This window comes from Tachyglossus aculeatus, chromosome 9, assembly GCF_015852505.1.
Source record: "Tachyglossus aculeatus isolate mTacAcu1 chromosome 9, mTacAcu1.pri, whole genome shotgun sequence".
NCBI classification, from domain to species: Eukaryota; Metazoa; Chordata; class Mammalia; order Monotremata; family Tachyglossidae; genus Tachyglossus; species Tachyglossus aculeatus.
The window spans coordinates 59,764,621-59,785,107 of NC_052074.1; the positions used below are offsets into that span (position 1 = coordinate 59,764,621).

Consider the following 20,487-nt stretch of genomic DNA (forward strand, 5'->3'; position numbering starts at 1 on the left):
AACAATGTTCCTCAACTAAATATTGGAATTCCCCATCATATCAGCCCCTCAGTCATCTTGAGTACTGATGTACCTATTTAGTTATGCCCCACAGCACTTGTGTATATATGTATATATTATTCTTTTTATTTTATTAATGATATGTGTATATCTATAATTCTATTTATTTATACTGATGCTAGTGATGCCTGTCTACTTGTTTTGTTTTGTTGTCTGTCTCCCCCCTTCTAGACTGTGAGCCCGTTGTTGGGTAGGGATTGTCTCTATTTGTTGCCGAATTGCACTTTCCAAGAGCTTAGTACAGTGCTCTGCACACAGTAAGTGCTCAATAAATTCGATTGAATGATTGAATTATGCCCATTTTCCATACTTGTGTATACATGCTTAGTCATTTGGTCACTGAATTTTACTTATTCTGTTTCCACTCCTTTTGAATATCTCTATTTTGGTCTTCCCCATGGACAGGAAATCATTTTCGTTGTTCTTCCCAAGAGCTTAGTGCAGTATACTGCATTTAGTGGGTGCTCAGTGAATACATTATTCCATTACTTCTACTAGTACTGAAACAATCTAGAAACACCTGTAGGCCATTCATCAAACTACAGAAAGGCCAATCCTGGCCAATTTGGGATATATGATCACCTTATTTAGCTAGCACCTTTCTGCCCCAAAACTCTAACTAAGAACATTATTTAAGGCTACACTGGGCCTTTGATTCCAGGCTATGCCTATGAGGACTGCTTCAGCACAAGGGAGTTATTCGACCAGTAAACATCTGAATTTTTTTTATGATTTTGAGCCACTGGGCCCTGATGAACATTCGATCCAGTGAATTTGGTTCTCACCATATTTATTAAATCTAGACAGTCACATCCAAGGTCTTGTGCTGAAAAGCTCTTCTTGAAAAACAACTGCCATTCTCTGTCAGATGACTCAACCAAAGCCTTAGGTTTAGCTTCTTCATCTTCACTCTGTGCAATTTTGGTTTGATAAAATCCTTTCAAGATCTGAGCTTGTGCTTCCACCTGAAAAAGCACAAAGAAATTCAAGATAAGGTTAAATGCTTGGAAATTTACAATGAAGGATTCTCCAAATTCAAAGATGAATTTCTACTAGAAAAATCAGTCAATGGTGCACATTTCTGAGTTGCAAATTTCTCTACCACATTTGTATCATTATATAATATGCCAAATAGCCTGGAAGTCTCGAAAAGCTATTTAGGCAGATGACAAACTGGACTGTCTGTGGGTGATGGAGTGTGCTCACAAGTTTATTGCCCAACAAGAAATGTTAAACACAGTAAAAAAATTTTTTTTCAAATTGTCAGCAATTTGGTGAATTCCTGTTAGATATTTCAGAGTCATGCAGTTCCATTTAAAGTAAATTTACATACTTTAAAGTGAGGCATAAATACAATAAGAGGAAGGCAGCAGTAGAAAAACATAAGGCATCAAATACAAGAACACTTTAGTATGGTTCACAAAACTGTTCTTCTAAAACAATGAAAGCCCAATGAAAATAATTATTAATTTTATGGACTAATATTAACATTAAGCCAACCGAGCTAGTTATATTGAAGCACATTAGATTGCTTCCCGTTTACTTGAATTATGTTTTCTTGTTTGCTAATCAATATCCTATGTGAACGCTACAGTCTCCTTTCAAATCTCACTGTACTTCAGTATAGATTTCCTTCAACAGCAGGAACATTGGGAATAGCAATTAATGCTGTAGTTTGTGTTCTAGCTACAGAGGGAGATGCGTGGCCTGGGTGTCAGAAGACATGATTTCTAATCCTGGCTCTGACATTTACCTGCTGTGTGACTTTGGGCAAGTCACTTAACTTCTCTGTGCCTCAGTTTCCTCACCTGTAAAATAGGGATTCAAAGCCTGTTCTCCCATCTACTTAACCTGTGAGCCCCATGGGGACAGGGATCATCATCATCATCAATCGTATTTATTGAGCGCTTACTATGTGCAGAGCACTGTACTAAGCGCTTGGGAAGTACAAATTGGCAACATATAGAGACAGTCTGTGACTATCTTGAATCTACCCTAGCATTTAGCACAGAACTTCAATCAATCATATTTACTGAGCACTTACTGTGTGCAGAGCACTGTACTAACCTCTTGGAAGAGTACAATATAACAAAATTGGTAGACATGTTCCCTGGACAAAGCACTTAACAAATACCCCTATTATTATTATTACAGAAGCATTTTATTAATTAAAAATGAACAGCAACTGTATAGTCCCAGGATAAATTTCAGAAATTCAGAAACAATTCTAATGGGACAGCAAATCACAATCAATGAAGTAGGGACAAATGGAAAGGAAACCAGTAGTCCTATGTCTAGAAAACTTGAAGATTATCCCTAATTGAAAGATCATCCCAAGGGAATGTGGACCCAATATCTTTATTTAAGAACCAATTAAAGTAAACTGTATTTTAATGAGTTTTAAAGGCTTCCAGATTTGTGTTTGTTAATCAGAAATTGATTCAATTTAGGTTCTGAATAATTTAGAGACTGTTAAGAATGAAGAATCAGTTAGTATGGTATTTGTTAACCTGACTGTTGCCTGAATGGGGATAAACAGTAATCTGACATAAGTCACTGAAATCAATTCCCAGCAATTGATGGTCCTGAGCCTGTTCTATTCTTCCTTCGTCTCAGGATCTTCATAGTACCAAGCGATATTCCTTTCCCTTGGACTCTTGCTAGAACATTTTCCCAGGATTTATCATCCTCTTTCTCTACACAGTTCCAGTAATATGCAAACAAGAACTGGAAGAAAGAGGATGGGGAGAGAGGGATCAGTTCTTTTAACGAGGCTCTATACTGCCTGAGTTCACTGACACAATAAATTGATGTAAATTCTCTCATATGGAATATCCCTACTGAACAGGAGAAAAGGGAAGATTAAAGAATAATTTAAAAGCAACCTGTGGGTGTATGCTGTCATATGGGAATTTGTAACGGTGGAGAGATAAGGAAAGAAGTGGAGATAAAAGGGGCAACTGGGATAAGAAGAGCAGGATTAAAAAAAAAAAGAGGAAGGAAGGAATATTGACCAGGTAGAGAATCATAAGTCCTGGGCAAAAATATTTAAATGAGCACTCATGGACCAGGAACTGCGTACTTTGGGCAAGAGAATGGGAGGAAGGAGCATATACAAAGTCACTTGGAGAGTGGGAGTAATGAAAAGAGGAAAGAAAGAGAAGGTGAGCATTCTGTGAGCAAAGAGAGCATATCAGTGGACACAGGAAAAAGCCGCTAATAGGTACTTTACCTCCTGTGATGATTTTAAAAATGACACATAAATCTGTAGGATTTGAAGCTTGGAGCCAATGTTTCTGCCCAGTATTTTCAGGTCTCTCAATAGCAGGTCAGCTTTACCAGAAAGTGAGTCCACCTCAACAGGCTCCAATTCGTCTTTCTCTTTCATGGCTCTCACAGCTGCTTCTAATTCGCATGTGGTCTCCTGTGGAGGCAGAAGCATAGTAAAGCAAAGGATAACAGAGATTGGGGAAAATGCACATTTCGATGGTAATGTCCACCAGATGGTGCACAGTGTAGCCTTATTGTGCCTGTTTTAATTAATAGAACTTGCATCCCATTGCTTCTCAGTAAAAAGTGCAATTTTCAAATCTAAAAAGAATGTCAGGATGTCATTAGCATTAGGCCGCTCCTTCATAATGCTATCTTTTATATTTATTGCAATTAGATATTCCAAAGTTTCTATTTTCATTTGAAATCCCAGTGTGCACCAAAGTAGTATTACAGTTTTGAAATTGAGCCCTATACGATAACTTTAATGAACTTGACTTCAATAATACTTTTGGATTTACAAAAAGGTGGTGAAGTTTGCTGTCAAGAGTAAGCCTTGGTTCTCAGTTTCAAGAACAAGAAGCTGCTTGAAGGAATTGGTTGTAGCAATAGTGGCTTAGAAGTCACACTCTGGGCACTGGGATACAAAATACAACAGTTAAGTAGGTGGATGGGGACAAAGCATATCAAGAAGTGGCCACAATCATTTTATATGCAAGACCCATACAGTCATTCAATCATATTTACAGAGTGCTTACGGCGTGCAAAGCATATGGTCAGTAACCTCAGCATAGTGAGGTCACTAGGAGTTGGACTGTGAATTCCTTGTGGTAAGAAATTGAGTCCACTAACTTTATTGTACCATACTCTCCCAAGTGCTCAGCACACAGTAAGCACTCAGCAAATACCATTGATTTATTGATTGATTGCTGATGCTGTAAAATAGCACTATAATTTTATTTTGTTTGTATGGTATTTGTTAAGCATTTTGCCTGGCACTGTACTAAGCACGGTGGTAGATACAAGCTAACCAAGTTGGACACAGACCATGTCCCACATGGGGCTTACAGTCCTAATCCCCATTTTACAGATGAGGTACCTGAGGCCCAGAGAAGGGAAGTGACTTGCCCAGGGTCACATAGCAGACATGTGGCAGAGCTGAGATTGGACGCCAGGTCCTCTGGCACCCAGGTCCAGCCTTTATTCACTAGGCCATGCCGCTTCCCTTAATTCAGCAAGTTGATGCCAAGGTAGCCATTGGATATCTCTGTTGCTCGTGTTAACCTGCTTTCTTCAGGACTGTCCTCCTTGAAATATACCATAGGCCATTCTTCATCAGGAACCTTCACGACTGAAGACAGATCCCAGCAAGAATTCCCTTAGTTACGGCCATTTAACCACCCTCCTCCCATCCTGGTGAGGTGATTGACAATTTAGAAAAAACTAATATACTGTCTCAGTTATTACCTAAAATTGGATCCAGAGAGGCATCAGAAATTTAAAACACCACAGGGAAAAATAGTACCTGACAATATATAGGTCAAACTCAGCTTACAGTGTGAACTCTATTTCATAAAATCAGGAATAGTATGGTACGTTTCCTTCTGATGCTGAGCAGAGTAAAATTCTGTGAGGTCCACAGAATTTATGGGTTCATGAGTGGTTTCGGTAGCCAATATATGGCAGATCAATGAAGAGCATGGTGGAAAAGAAAAAAAAAACTAAGGTCTAATAACTGTCAAATCACCCAAGTGACAGGAAAAATTACCCTTCTCATTTGTAGCAAAGAGGGATTATGCCTGTTTAATATTCTTCCCAAGTACTCTTTTAAGTGTAGGTAATTTTAATACACAAATGCTGTTCTAAAACCTGACACAAGGTATTCTGTGAAAGAAAGGTGCAGGGTGAGAAAAAATAATTATAGACATATTGTTTCTAAATATGAATTTCAAAAGGCAAAATCCGTCCTATAATTTGGTAAAAAAAAAAACTGTTACAGTCATGAAGTAAATAGCTAAAAAGCAAGATAGATGATAGCTGAATAGATAGATGATAGCTAAGTATATAGACAGATATATGGACAGAAGGACAGATAAACTGTACTTTGGATTCAAAGCTAATTGATGCTGGTTGGGAGATTTTTTCCATGTGTGAGCCTGTAATTAAAACAACCAGTTCTCAACAGACAATCCTTTCAACACCCTTCTTGTGCTGATATATTTGCTATCTATGGGCGAGGACCCAGAATTTGATTTTTCCATGGTATTTTGGAGAGTAATAAAACACCTAATCTATGAATAATGTATGTGTGTGTATTTTGACTTCAGTTCTTTAATAAGCTTTATTAAAATATATTCTTGGTATTCAGGAATTGGAAATGGGGTGAGTATCTTGGTCTTAGCTTTTGGGAAGATTGTGATTTCCTAAGGTAGCTCTGTGGATAACAATTGTGGGTAATAAATGCAGCACTGGAGCAAGAGATAATCTTTATCTGTCTATGCATTGTTCTTATTAGCTGGGCCCACACAGATGGATAAAATCTTGTGTTTAAAAGTGTCATACAATGTATAGGACAACTAAACAAAGAGGTATAAATATTTTCAGGTATGTTATGGCTATATTATAAGTTTCAAACACATCTTTAGAAATATAACTTTAAATGGTTTATTGCCAAGGACTTATTGTACTTTCTTGCAAAAGAATGCAGAGATCATCTTAATTATATTTACCTTAGCTTGACTATCTAGTTCCTGATATTTGCTCAAAATTCTCTCTGACTCAGTCAGACTGGATCCAACATCCACACCATTTGAGAGTTCTGGAGTGATTTTCTGAATCAACACTGATGCCTTTAGAAACAAAATAAATTTGAAAAAAATGTGACAGAGCAATGCAGGTTACATATGTAGACACATATGCCCTATATGTTTTATAGGAATTGTTTGGCAAAAGACAGCTTATTTGGTTAAAAAAAATTATCTAATTCTATACTTTAAAATTACTTTGAAAAATGCTAGAAATTCATTCAATCATATTTATTGAGTGCTTACTGTGTGCAGAGCACTGTACTAAGTGCTTGGGAAGTACAAGTTGGCAACATATAGAGATGGTCCCTACCTAACATCGGGCTCAAAGTCTAGAAGGGTGAGACAGGCAACAAAACATGTACACAGGTGTCAAAACAGTAAAAATCAATAGTAGAAATCGAATTTTACTCCTCTATTTTATATTTAATTACCCCCCCCCCCCCCTTCAGTAAAATTAACAATATGTTCCACCAAATAGATTGGGTGATACAGCTGTAGATATCATGCAGTGTATTCATAATGAGTGGTTGTGATTTGTGGAAACAGAAAACAATCAACTCTGGACCATCTAGTCAAAAAGACTTGAGGAGCTACTGGCTGAGGGGAAATTAAGGAGGATCTTTTTTTTTAATGATATTTGTTAAGCGCTATGTGCCGGGCACTGTACTAAGCTCAGGGATAGATCCAAGCTAATCATGTTGGACACAGTCCCCATCCTCCATGGGGCTCACAGTTTTAATCCCCATTTTACAGATGGGGTAACTGAAGTATGGAGAAGTCAAATGACTTACCCAAGGTCACACAGCAGACAAGTGACAAAGCCGGAAATTAGAACCTGGGTCCTCTAAATCCCAGGTCTGGGCTCTTGCCCATAGACCACACTGCTTCAGAGGGCAGGTCCTCTCTTATTTCCAGACCAGAGAGGACCTTACCTTGACTACTTAATAATAATAATAATGACGGCATTTGTTAAGCACTTACTATGTGCGAAGCACTGTTCTAAGCACTGGGGGGGGTACAAGGTGATCAGGTTGTCCCACGTGAGGCTCACAGTCTTAATCCCCATTTTACAGATGAGGTCACTGAGGCTCAGAGAGGTTAAGTGATTTGCCCAAGGTCACACAGCAGACGTGGCGGAGCCAGGATTAGAACCCAGGACTTCTGACTCCCAAGCCCGTGCTCTTTCCACTGAGCCACGTTGTCTATTTGTTCTTGAGGGTGGAATATTTCTCCAAGGACCACTGCAACTAAAAGCTACAGGCAGAAGCTGAAAACTTTTCCATGTGCACAATGTGGACAGTGCATTCAAGGTGCCAATGCTATCATGCTGGCCACTGAATCTGTTGTTAGAGGAAGGATATTTGCTTTTACTTTCTTATTTTTGATGATCTGTCATCCAACCATGCGTACATAACACCACCTTTAAACTGAGGAAATATTTCAATGCAATTAATTTTACATTTTGCCCAAGTACAGAATTAGGTGATTGTACAGACATCTTTATTTATCCCTGCTCTAGTACAAGGTCAGTTAAAGGTCACAGGCCTAATGGTACTTGTGTGGGTGTAATAGCCTCAAGGCGGTTAAGGGACATTTCCATTGGGTCAAAGGGCTCTTCCCCAAAAGAGAGAGACAAATAAAAACCACAACAAATTCAGGCTTAATCGCAATACTAGTCCTGCCCTCTTGAGCAGCCTGAGTTGAATTTAGACAGATCAGGGTCCCTGTCCTGAAGGAATGGTAGTTTATAATATCTCCTTCATGGGATAAATTGTCCAGATTTGCATTCCATATGCCTCTTGGGGAACTGATTTATGTACTTCTGTTTCCAAAGGAAAAAAACAGCAATATAACTTCTTCTACTTCACCGCACTCAAGCAATTTCACATGAGGGCACGTATGTGAATATTTATATCTATAGCTCTATTTTTTTCCCTGCACCAAGGTTCATGTACCATTAATATTGTTGAAATAAACATGGCCAAAGTTACATTTAGAAATGTAATTAATGCCTTTTGATTCCACAACATTAAAGTACCTTCTGTAGATAACCCTCCACTGAAGCAGTGAATTGCTGTCTCTTAAGAGCAAACTCTTTGTAAGCAGAACACTGTTGAGTTAGTTGATCCACACGCCTCTCAATACATCCCATCATTTTCTGAATTCCAGCCATCTGAGAGCTAAATGGAAACAAACCAGCTGTTAGTTCATCTCTACCCCAGTACCAAAGCCAAGAGGACTGTGAGGAGTCAAAAACACCTTTACTGTAAACTGTAACTGGGATCTCCCTAGCATTTTCAAACCTCAAAACCCGGAGTGGACATGAAAATAGCGATATTCTCATTAAGGCTGTGAAACAGTGTAGCAAAGACTCTCGATTCTGGAGAAGCATGTTGACACAGCAAATTCTAAAAGGAAATGAAAAGATGTTTCATCGGGTTTGTAGTAGGATTTGAACGTCCTTCAGAAAAGGCCTCTTTTTTTGAAAATTTTCAGGAACTTTATAGTGATGTCTAATTAGCTTGCAGAAGAGTTTCTTCACGCATGATTGAAAAAAGAACTTTCTTCTGAAGATTCCCTTTGAATTGAAATGTGAACAGTCAGTCAACAAAGTATTTACTTATCTGATAATAGACAATGTTTAATAAACACCAGGGTGCTCATCTTCAGCAGGAAGAAAGCTCAAGGCGATCTTCATTAAATGATAAACAAGCTCCCACCCACAATTAGAAATCAGTAACAACTGAGGCCCATATAAATGAGACCTAGTAGCTGGTTTTCACACATGAATAAATCTCATGAAAATGAAATAGTCAAAGGCTATAGTAGTATTTCTTTTAAAATATGGACCTTTGAGGATTGACCTGAAAGGTGACCTCTTAGATTGCTTCTAATCAGCTCCAGTGACATGAAACTTATAATTGCAAGGAAAAATAAGCACATTATTTAGTAATAGTAGTAGCAGAAGTAATAGTATTGGCCTAATGAATAGAGGACAGGCCTGGGAATCAGACAAGCTGATGTTCACAGGCTTCAAGTTTAAGTGGGGAGGAGGGATTGGAGACAGACACATTATTATGAGGAAACATAATAATAGTAATAATAATTGCGGTATTTGTTAAGAGCTTCAATTTGCCAAGCACTGTTCTAAGCACTGGGGTAGATATATGTTAATCAGGTCGGACACAGTCCCTGTCCCCTGTGGGGATCACAGTCTGAATCCCCATTTTACAAATGAGGGAATTGCATCACAGAAAAGTTAAGTGACTTACCCAAGGTCACGTAGCAGCCAAATGGCAGAGCCGGGAGCCAGATCCTCTGACTCCCGGGCCTGTGCTCTACTCATTAGGCCCATACTATTATTTCTGCTATTACTACTACTACTACTACTACTACTACTATTACAACTACTACTACTACTACTACTACTACTACTACTACTACTACTACTACTACTAAAATGTGAGTTTTTTGTCACTGGAGCTGATTAGAAGCACACTAAGAAGTCACCTTATTTCACCTTTCAGACCAAGCCTCAAAGGTCCTCATGTCACAAATACAAAACAACGCAAACAGAAAACAAACACACAAAAAGACCCTTAAAGTTTCAGCAGTGGTGGAGAAGTCCGAGAATATGCGGAAGCAAGCCAGGAGCAGGGATCTTTGATAGACGGAGGGGCGGCAGATGTTGCCACAGTGTTATTCTCAGCGTGATGGAAGCAGTCATGTCAGGTCATAAATAGTTTAAAGTTTTGTAGATTAATCATTCTCTTGCTTTAAAATTTAACCTATTTTGAAATGTAGTCATGTTTACCACTGAAACAGTTTTTACCTTATAGCTCCCCTCAGCACACAACCAGAAAAAAGACTGAGGCATAGTCCCTTGAATATGATCACTTGGAGTTTAATAAAATCTTGGAAAGAAGTTCTGATTTTCAGTGCACTCACCAGAAATGATTAATTTCTGACAGTGAAAATGAATTTAATCAGTAGGGAAATGAGAGTGAAGTCTCAAACTACTGATAAGCAAAGAAGCCTCACCTGAATGAAAATGAGAACTTCTAAAGCAACAAGGAAATCCAACAGTAATTTGCAGAAGTTTCCCCAGTTAACAAAAAGTGAATGAAACACAAGTATTCTCTATAGTGCTACCGGAATTACAACTAAGTTTAAATGAAAACAGAGTAGTTACAACTAGGGTAAATATTTCCTGAGGTTTGTATTTCAAAAAGCATACCATATTTGGATATCTATGTTCAGAAACAAGTTTAGTATAAGAAAAATAGAAACTGGGCTGGGGGATGGATTTCCTAGGTACTCAAATTCACAATTCTTCTTTGAGATAATCCATAGGCTAGTGCTTATTTTGTAGGTAAAAGGTTAGGTCAGCCAGGAGCTTGAGAATCTCCTCAGCAACTGACCCATGAAACAGTGAGGCCTATTGGAAAGAGAACGGGCCTGCGGGTCAGAGGACCGGGGTTCTAACCCCCGCTCTGCCACATGCTTGCTGTGTGACCTTCATCAAGTCACCTAACTTCTCTGTGCCTCAGCTACCTCACCTGTAAAATGGGGATTGACTCCTATTCCCTCCTACTTAGGCTGTGGGACAAGAACTGAGTCCAGCCTGATTAACTTGCATCTACCCCTGTGCTTAGCCCAGTGCTTGGCACACAATAAGCACTTATCAAGTATTATAATAATAATAATGACAATGATGGTATTTGTTAAGCGCTTTCTATGTGCAAAACACTGTTCTAAGCGCAGGTGGGGATACAACGTGATCAGGTTGTCCCTCGTGGGGCTCACAGTCTTAATCCCCGTTTTCCAAATGAGGTAACTGAGGCACAGAGAAGTTGTGACTTGCCCAGAGTCACACAGCTGACAAGTGGTAGAGCCAGGATTAGAACCCATGACCTCTGACTCCCAAGCCTATGCTCTTTCCACTGAGCCAAACTGCTTCTCTCTGCCATGCTGCTTCTTTCTGGTTGAGAGTTGAGATTCCCATCTCCTCTTCCTCTACCACCCCGGGGAGAAGAGAGGAATGTACCTGTGGTTCTTTCAAGCGATTTAGAGATTTGGAGAAACTTTAAACACCTTAAGGCCTTAGACAGACTTTTGGCCCTAGATTCCACTTCTGAACTGGGTTCTGAGGCTTCTCATTTGATATTATTGTGCTACTTGAACTTCATTAGTTTTGTAGAGCTGGAACTGTGAGATTCCTGAAGGTAGGGACCTGATCTGTTCATTTTCACTGCATTTTCCTAACCAGCGCAGCTAGACTCAAATTTAGTTGCAAAGAAAACTAAACCGGAAAACTTAAATTTGCAGACAGTACCCGAATTTAGCTGGATTTGAGGGCCCAAGTTTAGCTAGAATAGAGTGCCAACCAGTTAGTGCATACAGCTTTTAGTTCCAGCTTGTTGTGGACAGGGAACGTGCCTACCAAATCTGTTGTATTGCTCTCCCGAACGCTTAGTATCATGTTCTGCACACAGTAAGCGTTCAATAAATACCACTGATTGATTGATCCCTTATTGCATCGTCAAGGCTGGCAGCATAGAATAGTTGGATGGGACTGAAAATACCATACAGTGCTGCTTTCCTATGATGGGGATGATTAAAGGGTGAGAACGGGTACTTTGAACTCTGACTTGATCATCCACACCCCAGAGTAGCCGCCCAAGGATCTGGGTGAACTCCTCAAGACAGTTGGATTTACTTAATATTCGTCAGAGTCCTGGCCTGTAGATTCATTCATTCATTCATTTATTCCATCATATTTACTGAGCGATTACTGTGTCCTCTGACACTGCCATTTGCCAGCTGGGGGATCTTGGGCAAGTCACTTAACTCCTCTGGGCCTCAGTTTTCTCATTTGTAAAATGAGGATTCAATACTTGTACCCCCTTCTACTCAGGCAGCGATTATCTTATATCTAACTCAGTGTTTAGTTCAGTGCTCGGCCCATCGTAAGTACTGAATAAATACCCCAATTATTGTTAATATTATCGGCAAATTTATAGTACGAGAAGCGGATGGTCTCTCTCTGCATCTGTCTCCAATGGGAATTGGTGGGGAGGAGGGATCTCCATGCTTAATGTGTACTAATGATTCTTTTCAGAGACTGCAAGTTGCTTTTGAACGTTTCATAAATTACTATTGGCAGCCCGTCTGGGTTCGGAGCTGGACCAGATGGCTAGTAAGTGACAGCTTACTCCATCTCATCAGGAGAAATCAGCTGAATCCATTTTTTCCATTTCCTGGCTGCAGTTTGAAAATAGGCCTCTGGCTCCTTAATAATAATAATAATAATAATAATAATAGTCATGGTATTTGTTAAGTGCTTACTATGTGCCAGGCACTGTAGTAAGCCCTGGGGTGGATGTAAGCAAATTGAGTTGGACATAGTCCCTGTCCCCCTTGGGGCTTGCAGTCTCAATCTCCATTTTACAGATGAGGTAATTGAGACACAGAGAAGTGAAGTGACTTGCCCAACTTCACACAGCAGACAAGTGGCAGAGCCAGGATTAGAACCCATGACCTTCTGACTCCAGGCCCATGCTCTAACCAATATGCCACAGGCCAAGGAGGGAGGAGAAATGGAATTTGTTTAGGTTGGTGTTCTGGCTCTCCTTAACCTGCAAGGACCCTTAGTACAGTGCCTTGCACATAGTAGGTGCTTAACAAATTCCATTATTATTATTAAAGGGAATTGCTAAACTGTCTTGTTTTATAGCACAGATGAGTGTCTTCTATGCCCATTTCAATCAGTGGTATTTATTTAGTGCTTACTATGTGCAGAGCACCGTTCTAAGCACTTGGGAGGATGCCATACAACAGATTTAGCAGATTCATTCCCTGAACCACTGAAGTAGCATGGCTCAGTGGAGAGAGCATGGGCTTTGGAGTCAGAGGTCATGGGTTCGAATCCCGACTCTGCCACATGTCTGCTGTGTGACCTTAAGCAAGTCACTTAACTTCTCTGAGCCTCAGTTACCTCATCTGTAAAATGGGGATTAAGACTGTGAGCCCCACGTGGGACAACCTGATCACCTTGTACCCACCCCCAGCACTTGGAGCAGTGCTTTGCACATAGTAAGCGCTTAACAAATGCCATCATTATTACTATTCTCTGCTCATAATGAGCTTACAGTCTGTATCATGAACACCAACTAAATGTGCATCTGTATGCAACTGGGACTCTCGAAGTTGTACAAACCCACCAGGAATTTTCAGCACTTGCGTATTTATTTATCCCATCTTTAATTCTTGTGTATGTGTATCTGATTGTGCATTCACTCATTTATTTTGAATGCTCAAGTTGTAAATATTTTTGTGTCTATCTTCCTTGTTAGAGGCAAGCTCATTGTGGGCAGAGGACATGCCACTTTTTCATGATTTTTTCTTTCCAAGTGCCATTGTGCCTAGCCAGTGTTCAGTGAACGCTACTATTACCAGTACTTTCATGTGTGTCCCCTTACAGGTGATGCTGGCTGTAATGAGCTCCTTCTAGAATGAGCACTGTTCTAAGAGCTTGGAGAGTATCAATGGCATTTATTGAGCACTTACTCTGTGCAGAGCACTGTACTGTTTGGGAGAGTACAAGAGAAGTAATAGACACATTCCTGTCCCATAACAGGCTTATAGTCTAGAGTATTAATTCAGTAAAGTCAGTGAACATGATGCCTGCCTTCAAGGATCTTAGAATCTAGTGGGGAGACAGATATTAAAAATAAATTACAAATAGGGGAAGTGTCAGAATATAAGGTATGTGCCTAAGAGCTATGAGGCTGGGGGTGGGGGTAAATAACAAAGGCCTTAAAGGATACCAACCCTAAGGCATAGTTACAATGCTGAAGGGAAGGTGAATACAAAGGAGAAATGAGAGATCAGGGTTTTTTTAATGGTATTTGTTAAGCACCTACTGTGTGCCAAGCACTGTATTAAGCATTGGGGTAGATACAAGCTAATCAGGTTGGACATAGTCCGGGTCCCACGTGGAACTCACAGTCTTAATCTCCGTTTGACAGATGAAGTAACTGAGGCACAGAAAAGTTAAGTGACTTGCCCAAGGTCACACAGCAGACAAGTGGTTAGAACCCAGGTCCTTCTTAATCCCCCACCCATGCTCTATCGACTTTGACCAAGCTGCTTCTCAGCTGCCTTGAGCCTTTTAGAGGGGCTTTGAAGATGTGGAGAGTGGTGGTCTTTCAGAGAGAGAGGGGGAGAAGTTTCAGGCCAGAGGGAAGAGCAGGAGGTCAACAGTGAGATAAATGAGATGGAGGTACAGTGTCATTTAAGGAGCAAAATGTGTGGGCTGAGTTGCTGTACGAAATTGAAGCAGCGTGGCTCACTGGAAAGAACCTGGGCTTTGGAGTCAGAGGTCATGGGTTCAAATCCCAGCTCTGCCAATTGTCAGCTGTGTGACTTTGGTCAAGTCACTTGTGTTCTCTGGGCCTCAGTTCCCTCATCTGTAAAATGGGGATTAAGACTGTGCACCCCCCATGGGACAACCTGATCACCTTGTAACCTCCCAAGCACTTAGAACAGTGCTTTGCACATAGTAAGCACTTAATAAATGCCATCATTATTATTATTAAATTAGCAAGGTTAGGTAGGTGGGGAAGAACTGATTGAGTGCCTTAATGCAGACGGTAAGGACTTTCAGTTCGATGCAGAGATTGATGGGGCACCTGTTGGAAGTTTTTGAGAGTAGAGAGATAGGCGCAAAACAGTTTTTTAAAAAAAGATCTGGGCAGCAGATGTGTGGAGCCTAGGAGAGATTCAGATATTCAGAACCCCAGCATCCCTCTTAGGACAAAGCAAGTACCACACAGAATTAATGATGAGGCCCACCACGTCTGTTAAGACTAGAAGAAAAAAGAGCAAGAACAAAAAGCGTGAGTCCCGTTTGGGGGATGGTGTGGTGAAATGACTCTGTTGAAAATGGTGATTTTCACCAAATTGGGTCTCTCACGAAATGGTGCCTGTCAGAAAATGACTCAGGAATACATTTCGACAGTGTTCTCTTTTCCCCTGAAGCTTTTGGAGGCAAAGAAAGGAATCCCCAGTGTTCCTTTTCATTCATTATAGCAGTATGGCAAAACACACATGCTATGATCAGAATGTTCTAAAATACATAGGAGATTAAATAAAAGGAATGAACCAGTGGGGTCTCCTGGAGCAGAACTCCAGTAAATTCCAAAAGCCTACAGTGTGTATTTGCAAAGATTGCAGCTGCAACATCCAGGAGCCTGTAAACAGAAAGCCTTAATATAGATGGAGAGAATGTGGGAAGGGGTATGAGGGAGCGCCGCTATGAGAACCTCAACTTTGGTATTTCCAGAAATTTCTGCCTCTGACATTTGCCATCTAAATGTAGCATCACCAACATTTTCTGCATTTGTCATTTCAGTTTCTGGTCATGTTTGGTGAAGAACTCGGTTAAAAAAAGCACCACTCTAATCAGAAGAACATTTCTGCTTCCCTAAAACCCCTCCAGCACAGAACCTTTTTCAGTTTAGTCAGGGTGGGGAAATTTCCCTCAACTCTCCCTTCTCCCCACATGCCCCAGCCCCTCACTTGGGGATATTGGGTAATAGACCCAGCTGTGAACAATTTGAGATGGGGAAGGATTTTATCAAGGATGTGGTCTATTACCTGCTTTTTATTCAACGTTACGGATGAGTGCAGTTTACAGTTTACAGTGTAGTGCAGAGAACCGGTGGGTTCTCTGACATGTTTATTGCCTGGGAAGCATGGAACTCCCTGCCAGACCACTTTAAGCTGGCCAGGTTAAAATTGCTGAAGAAGTAGTGAGACAGGCAGTCACTCCAAGCTCACAGCTCCCCAGATTCCCACTCACCCTCCCATCCTTCACTTCCACACCCTCTCCCTGCTTAGCTCATCCCTGATCTTTGAGCTCATCCCTTTTCCTCTGCTCCCCCTCCCCATTCGTCTGATTGGCTCCCTTTGCTCTACCCCCCTCCCCGCCCTACAGCACTTATGTACATATTTATAATTATAATTCTATTTATTTTGACTAATGACGTGTATACATCTATAATTCTTTTTATTTATATTGATACTACTGATGCCTGTTTACTTGTCTTGATGCCTGTCTCCCCCCTTCTAGACTGTGAGCCCATTGTGGGCAGGGATTGTCTCTCTTTGTTGCTGAATTGTACTCTCCAAGTACTTAGTACAGTGCTCTGCACATTGTAAGTGCTCAATAAATATGATTGAATGAATGAATGAATGAATGAATGATCTCTTTCTCTAACGATGGCATTTGTTAAGCACTTACTCTGAGCCAAGGCACTCGACTAAGCAGTGGGGTGAATACAAGCAAATTGAGTTGGACACAGTCTCTGTCCCATGAGGGGCTCATAGTCTCAATTCCCGTTTTTCAGATGAGGTAACTGAGGCTCACAGAAGTGAGGTGACTTGCCCAAGGTCACCCAGGAGACACGTGGCAGAGCTGGGATTAGAACCCATGACCTTCTAACTCCCAGGCTTGTGCTATATCTGTTACTCCTGCCCTATCCTCTTTCTCCACCCAGCTGGGCAGGTCTAGTTGGGGCAAGTAGAAGTGGTGTCCAAGTAGATGGGACTGAAATCCATTTCCCCTCTCCTGCCTCCAGAGCTCTGTCGGGGACCCAAGAGAGAAGCAGCCTCGAGCTACCTTGCTGAAGCAGGACTCGGTGAGGGCAAGTTTGAGGGTGTGGTAGCTGGGGGGGGGCCCCCAGCTTGGCCTAGTGGAAAGAACACAGGCTTGGGAGTCAGAAGGTCATGGGTTCTAATCCTGGCTCCACCACTTGTCTGCTGCATGAACTCATTTCACTTCTCTGGGCCTCAGTTACCTCATCTGGAAAGTGTGGATCAAGACTGTGAGCCCCACATGGGGTAGGGATGGTGAAAAACTAGATTTGCTTGTATCCACCCCAGCACTTAGTACAGTGCCCGGCACATAGTAAATGCTTAACAAATACATCATTATTATTATTACTGTCACTGCGGACCATAAGAGCCTGTCCTCACATGACCTGGCCCTTTGAAATGCCTGGTCCAGAGGCAGATTTCGAGTGAGAAGATGAGAGAAGGGACAGAGGGTTTTTTGGAGATGGCAAAGGAGGGGCAGCACCTGGCTTGGCCCTCATGGGGTTTCCACCCTGAAGGAACCCCAAGATAGGAGTTAGAGAAGCACGATCTAATGATGTCTGGTAGTTTGATGTAACGACATTGGGCATCATGCCAGGCTCCCACAAAATCTGATTATCTGTAATTTATGTACATAGCTGTAATCTATTCATTTATATTAATGTCTGTCTTCCTGTCTCTAGACTGTAAGCTCATTGTGGGCAGGGAATTTGTCTATTTATTGTTGTATAAACACTTCAACAATAAATAAGCACTTACTCATAAATATCACTGAATGAATGAATGAATGAATGAGCCCTTGGGAGAATTAATCGATCAATCAATCAACCTGGACTGTGAGCTTCCTTTAGACTATGAGGTCATTGTGGGCAGGGAATGTGTCTATTGTTGTATGCTTCTCTCCCAAGTGCTTTGTACAGTGCAGTACACACAGTAAGTGCTCAATAAAAGCCATTGACACTTTCCTTTCCCACAACCAGTTTACAGTATAGAGGTGGGAGCTTCCTGCAGGAGGCAAGAAAGAGGGAATGGGGCACAACAGTCAGTCACTATTCTCACTTTGGGAGCTCTAAATGCAGCGTAGGAGACTAAGGATTTGCTAAAATGTTTACAACCTGCCTTTCGGCTTGTCCTTGGTAGACCTGGTACAATGAGTTTTTTCATATAAAATATAAATGGGGATCTATCTTCTGCCTTATCTAATTATATTCATTCAATCCTATTTACTGAGAGATTACTGTGTGCAGAGCACTGTACTAAGCACTTGGGAGATTATAATAGAACAGTAAACAGACTCATTCCCAGCCCACAGTGAGTTTACAGTCTATCTCTGCACCTCCAGTTCTAGTAGAATTTCCAACTCATCCCAATCTCCTTCCTAAATTGTAAAAAGTCCCCCATGACTGTTGACCCAAGAAGTCAGACCCGTGAGTCACTGGATGAGGATGGGAGTGAAGTCATCTGGTGGAAGCACGGGGTGGAAATCAGGACTCTATTCCTGGCTTAGCGTTGCTACATTTCTAATGGATTTCTATTTCTGGTCAGACCTCTGAATCCCCATGCCCTTTGGTAACTCCCATAACTACCACACTGTCATGCCCTTCCTTTTTTATGGCATTAGTTAAGCACTTATTGTACGCCAGGCACTGTACTAAGTGCAGGGGTAGATACAATAATAATAATAATAATAATAATGTTGGCATTTGTTAAGCGCTTCCTATGTGCAAAGCACTGTTCTAAGCGCTTGGGGAGATACAAAGTGATCAGGTTGTCCCACGTGGGGCTCACAGTCTTAATCCCCATTTTACAGATGAGGTAACTGAGGCTCAGAGAAGTTAAGTGACTTGCCCAAGGTCACACAGCAGGCATGTGGCGGAGCCGGGATTCGAACCCATGACCTCTGACTCCAAAGCCCGTGCTCTTTCCACTGAGCCACGCTGCGTCTCTAAGCCAATCAGTTGAACGCTATCCATGTCCCACATAGAGCTCACAATCTTAATCCCCACTTTACAGATGGGGTAACTGGGGCACAGAGAAGTGACTTGCCCAAGGTCACACAGCAGACAAATGGCAGAACGGGGATTCGAACCCAGGTCCTTCGAACTCCTAGGCCACGCTGCTTCTCTGCTTCTGCTATGCTGCTTTTCTTCCCTTCTTCAAACAGGAATAGCAATCCTGATTTTGAAAGCCCTTTGTGGTCCTTGAAGGAAATGCACTGCAGAAGTATTATTGATAGGGTATATGAAAAAGTAGTGGAGTATATGCAACAAGTAGGTCACGTAGCCCTTGGCTACTTGAAGGTGGAGGGGCCGGGATAAACCAGAAATTCAGTAATCAGATCAGAACTTTATCACTGTCTCCCCAGGGACTCCAAACACACCCCAAACTATTTTCAACATAAAAACTGACTGGACAGCCTGATAAAGGAATGACCTACAATGGATCCTCCCAAACCACAACTATCATTTGCTGTTACTGCAGGATAATGACAGTTATAGCATTTTTAAGCACTTGTGATGGGCCAAGCACTGTACTAAACGCTGGGATCGATACAGGAAAATCGCGTCCCATATGGGGCTCACAGTCCAAGTTAGGAGGGAGCACAGGTATTGAATCCCCATTCTGCAGATGAGGGAACTAAGGAACAGAGAAGTAAAGTGACTTGACCAAGGTCACACAGCAGGTACGTGGTGGAGATGGGATAAGAACCCACGTCCTCCAACTTCCAGGCCCATGGTCGTTCTCATTATTTCAAAATAATAGGACCAGACAGACACTCTTCAGGGGCAGACTCCACAGGGCTTTGGGTCTAATGCCATTATTATTATTATTATTATTATTATTAATGTTGCTTCCGGGTAGAGCTGGCTGAAACTGCAAATTCAAAGCTCACTTTCATTCCAGTGCTATGCAGCAGGATGCAACCTAAATGCATAAGATGACCAGTTCGTTTTGTGGATTAAACACGGGCCCAGGAGTCAGAAGGACCTAGGTTCTAATCCCGTTTCCCCCTTGAGCAAGTCATTTCACTTCTCTGTGCCTCAGTTACCTCACCTGCAAAATGGGGATTAATACCGTGAGCCGTATGTGGAACAGGGGCTGTGTCCAACCCAATTACCTTGTATCAGAGCTTAGTACAGTGGCTGGCACATGGTAATCGCTTAACAAATACCAAATTATTATTATAATTATTATTACTTTAGTAATAAAAAGGCCTACCCTACCCACCTGTCGGCACCTCCTTGACTGATTAGGACTTGCCCTTTTTGCAGAGCATCAACAGTGCAGTCTCTCATTTTGCTATGTAACTTCTCTTGCTTCATCGCCAGGGCAGGCAAACTTAAACCCTCTGATTTCAGGACCTTCAGGTAAGCCTCGACTCTTCCAAGTTCATCAAATGCCTGCCAAACAAAAACAAATTTTTTATTTCAGTACCCTATTGAAAATCTACGTACGGTGCCTCCTGCATGATTAGGAAAAATTTGAAAATGAACTTGGTCGTATCTAAAAGATTGGAACCTGCTCTCAGGCTGGAGAAATTGAATGGATTTTAGAGTTTGATAGTTCAATCAATAGTCCTAGAGAAAATGACTGCCACGAGCAAGTGTCTGTATCACAAATGGAACACAATGATTAGCACTCAAGTAAGTCTTGGTCCGAGCCTTAACAAGCAACGAAAGATTTTTCTCCT

General features: G+C 41.4%; 1 protein-coding gene across 1 annotated transcript in view; it reads right to left on the reverse strand.

Annotated features, from left to right (window-relative positions):
- The window catches only part of CCDC141 (coiled-coil domain containing 141), a 145,871-nt gene that overhangs the window by 43,407 nt on the left and 81,977 nt on the right, over positions 1–20,487 (reverse strand). The window contains exons 9-13 of the mRNA XM_038751341.1: positions 20,025–20,197; positions 8,176–8,317; positions 6,060–6,179; positions 3,293–3,484; positions 846–1,025 (exon numbers count right to left, since the gene is read on the reverse strand). Coding sequence (XP_038607269.1) covers positions 846–1,025; positions 3,293–3,484; positions 6,060–6,179; positions 8,176–8,317; positions 20,025–20,197 — 807 coding nt within the window. The remainder of the gene's footprint in view (positions 1–845; positions 1,026–3,292; positions 3,485–6,059; positions 6,180–8,175; positions 8,318–20,024; positions 20,198–20,487) is intronic.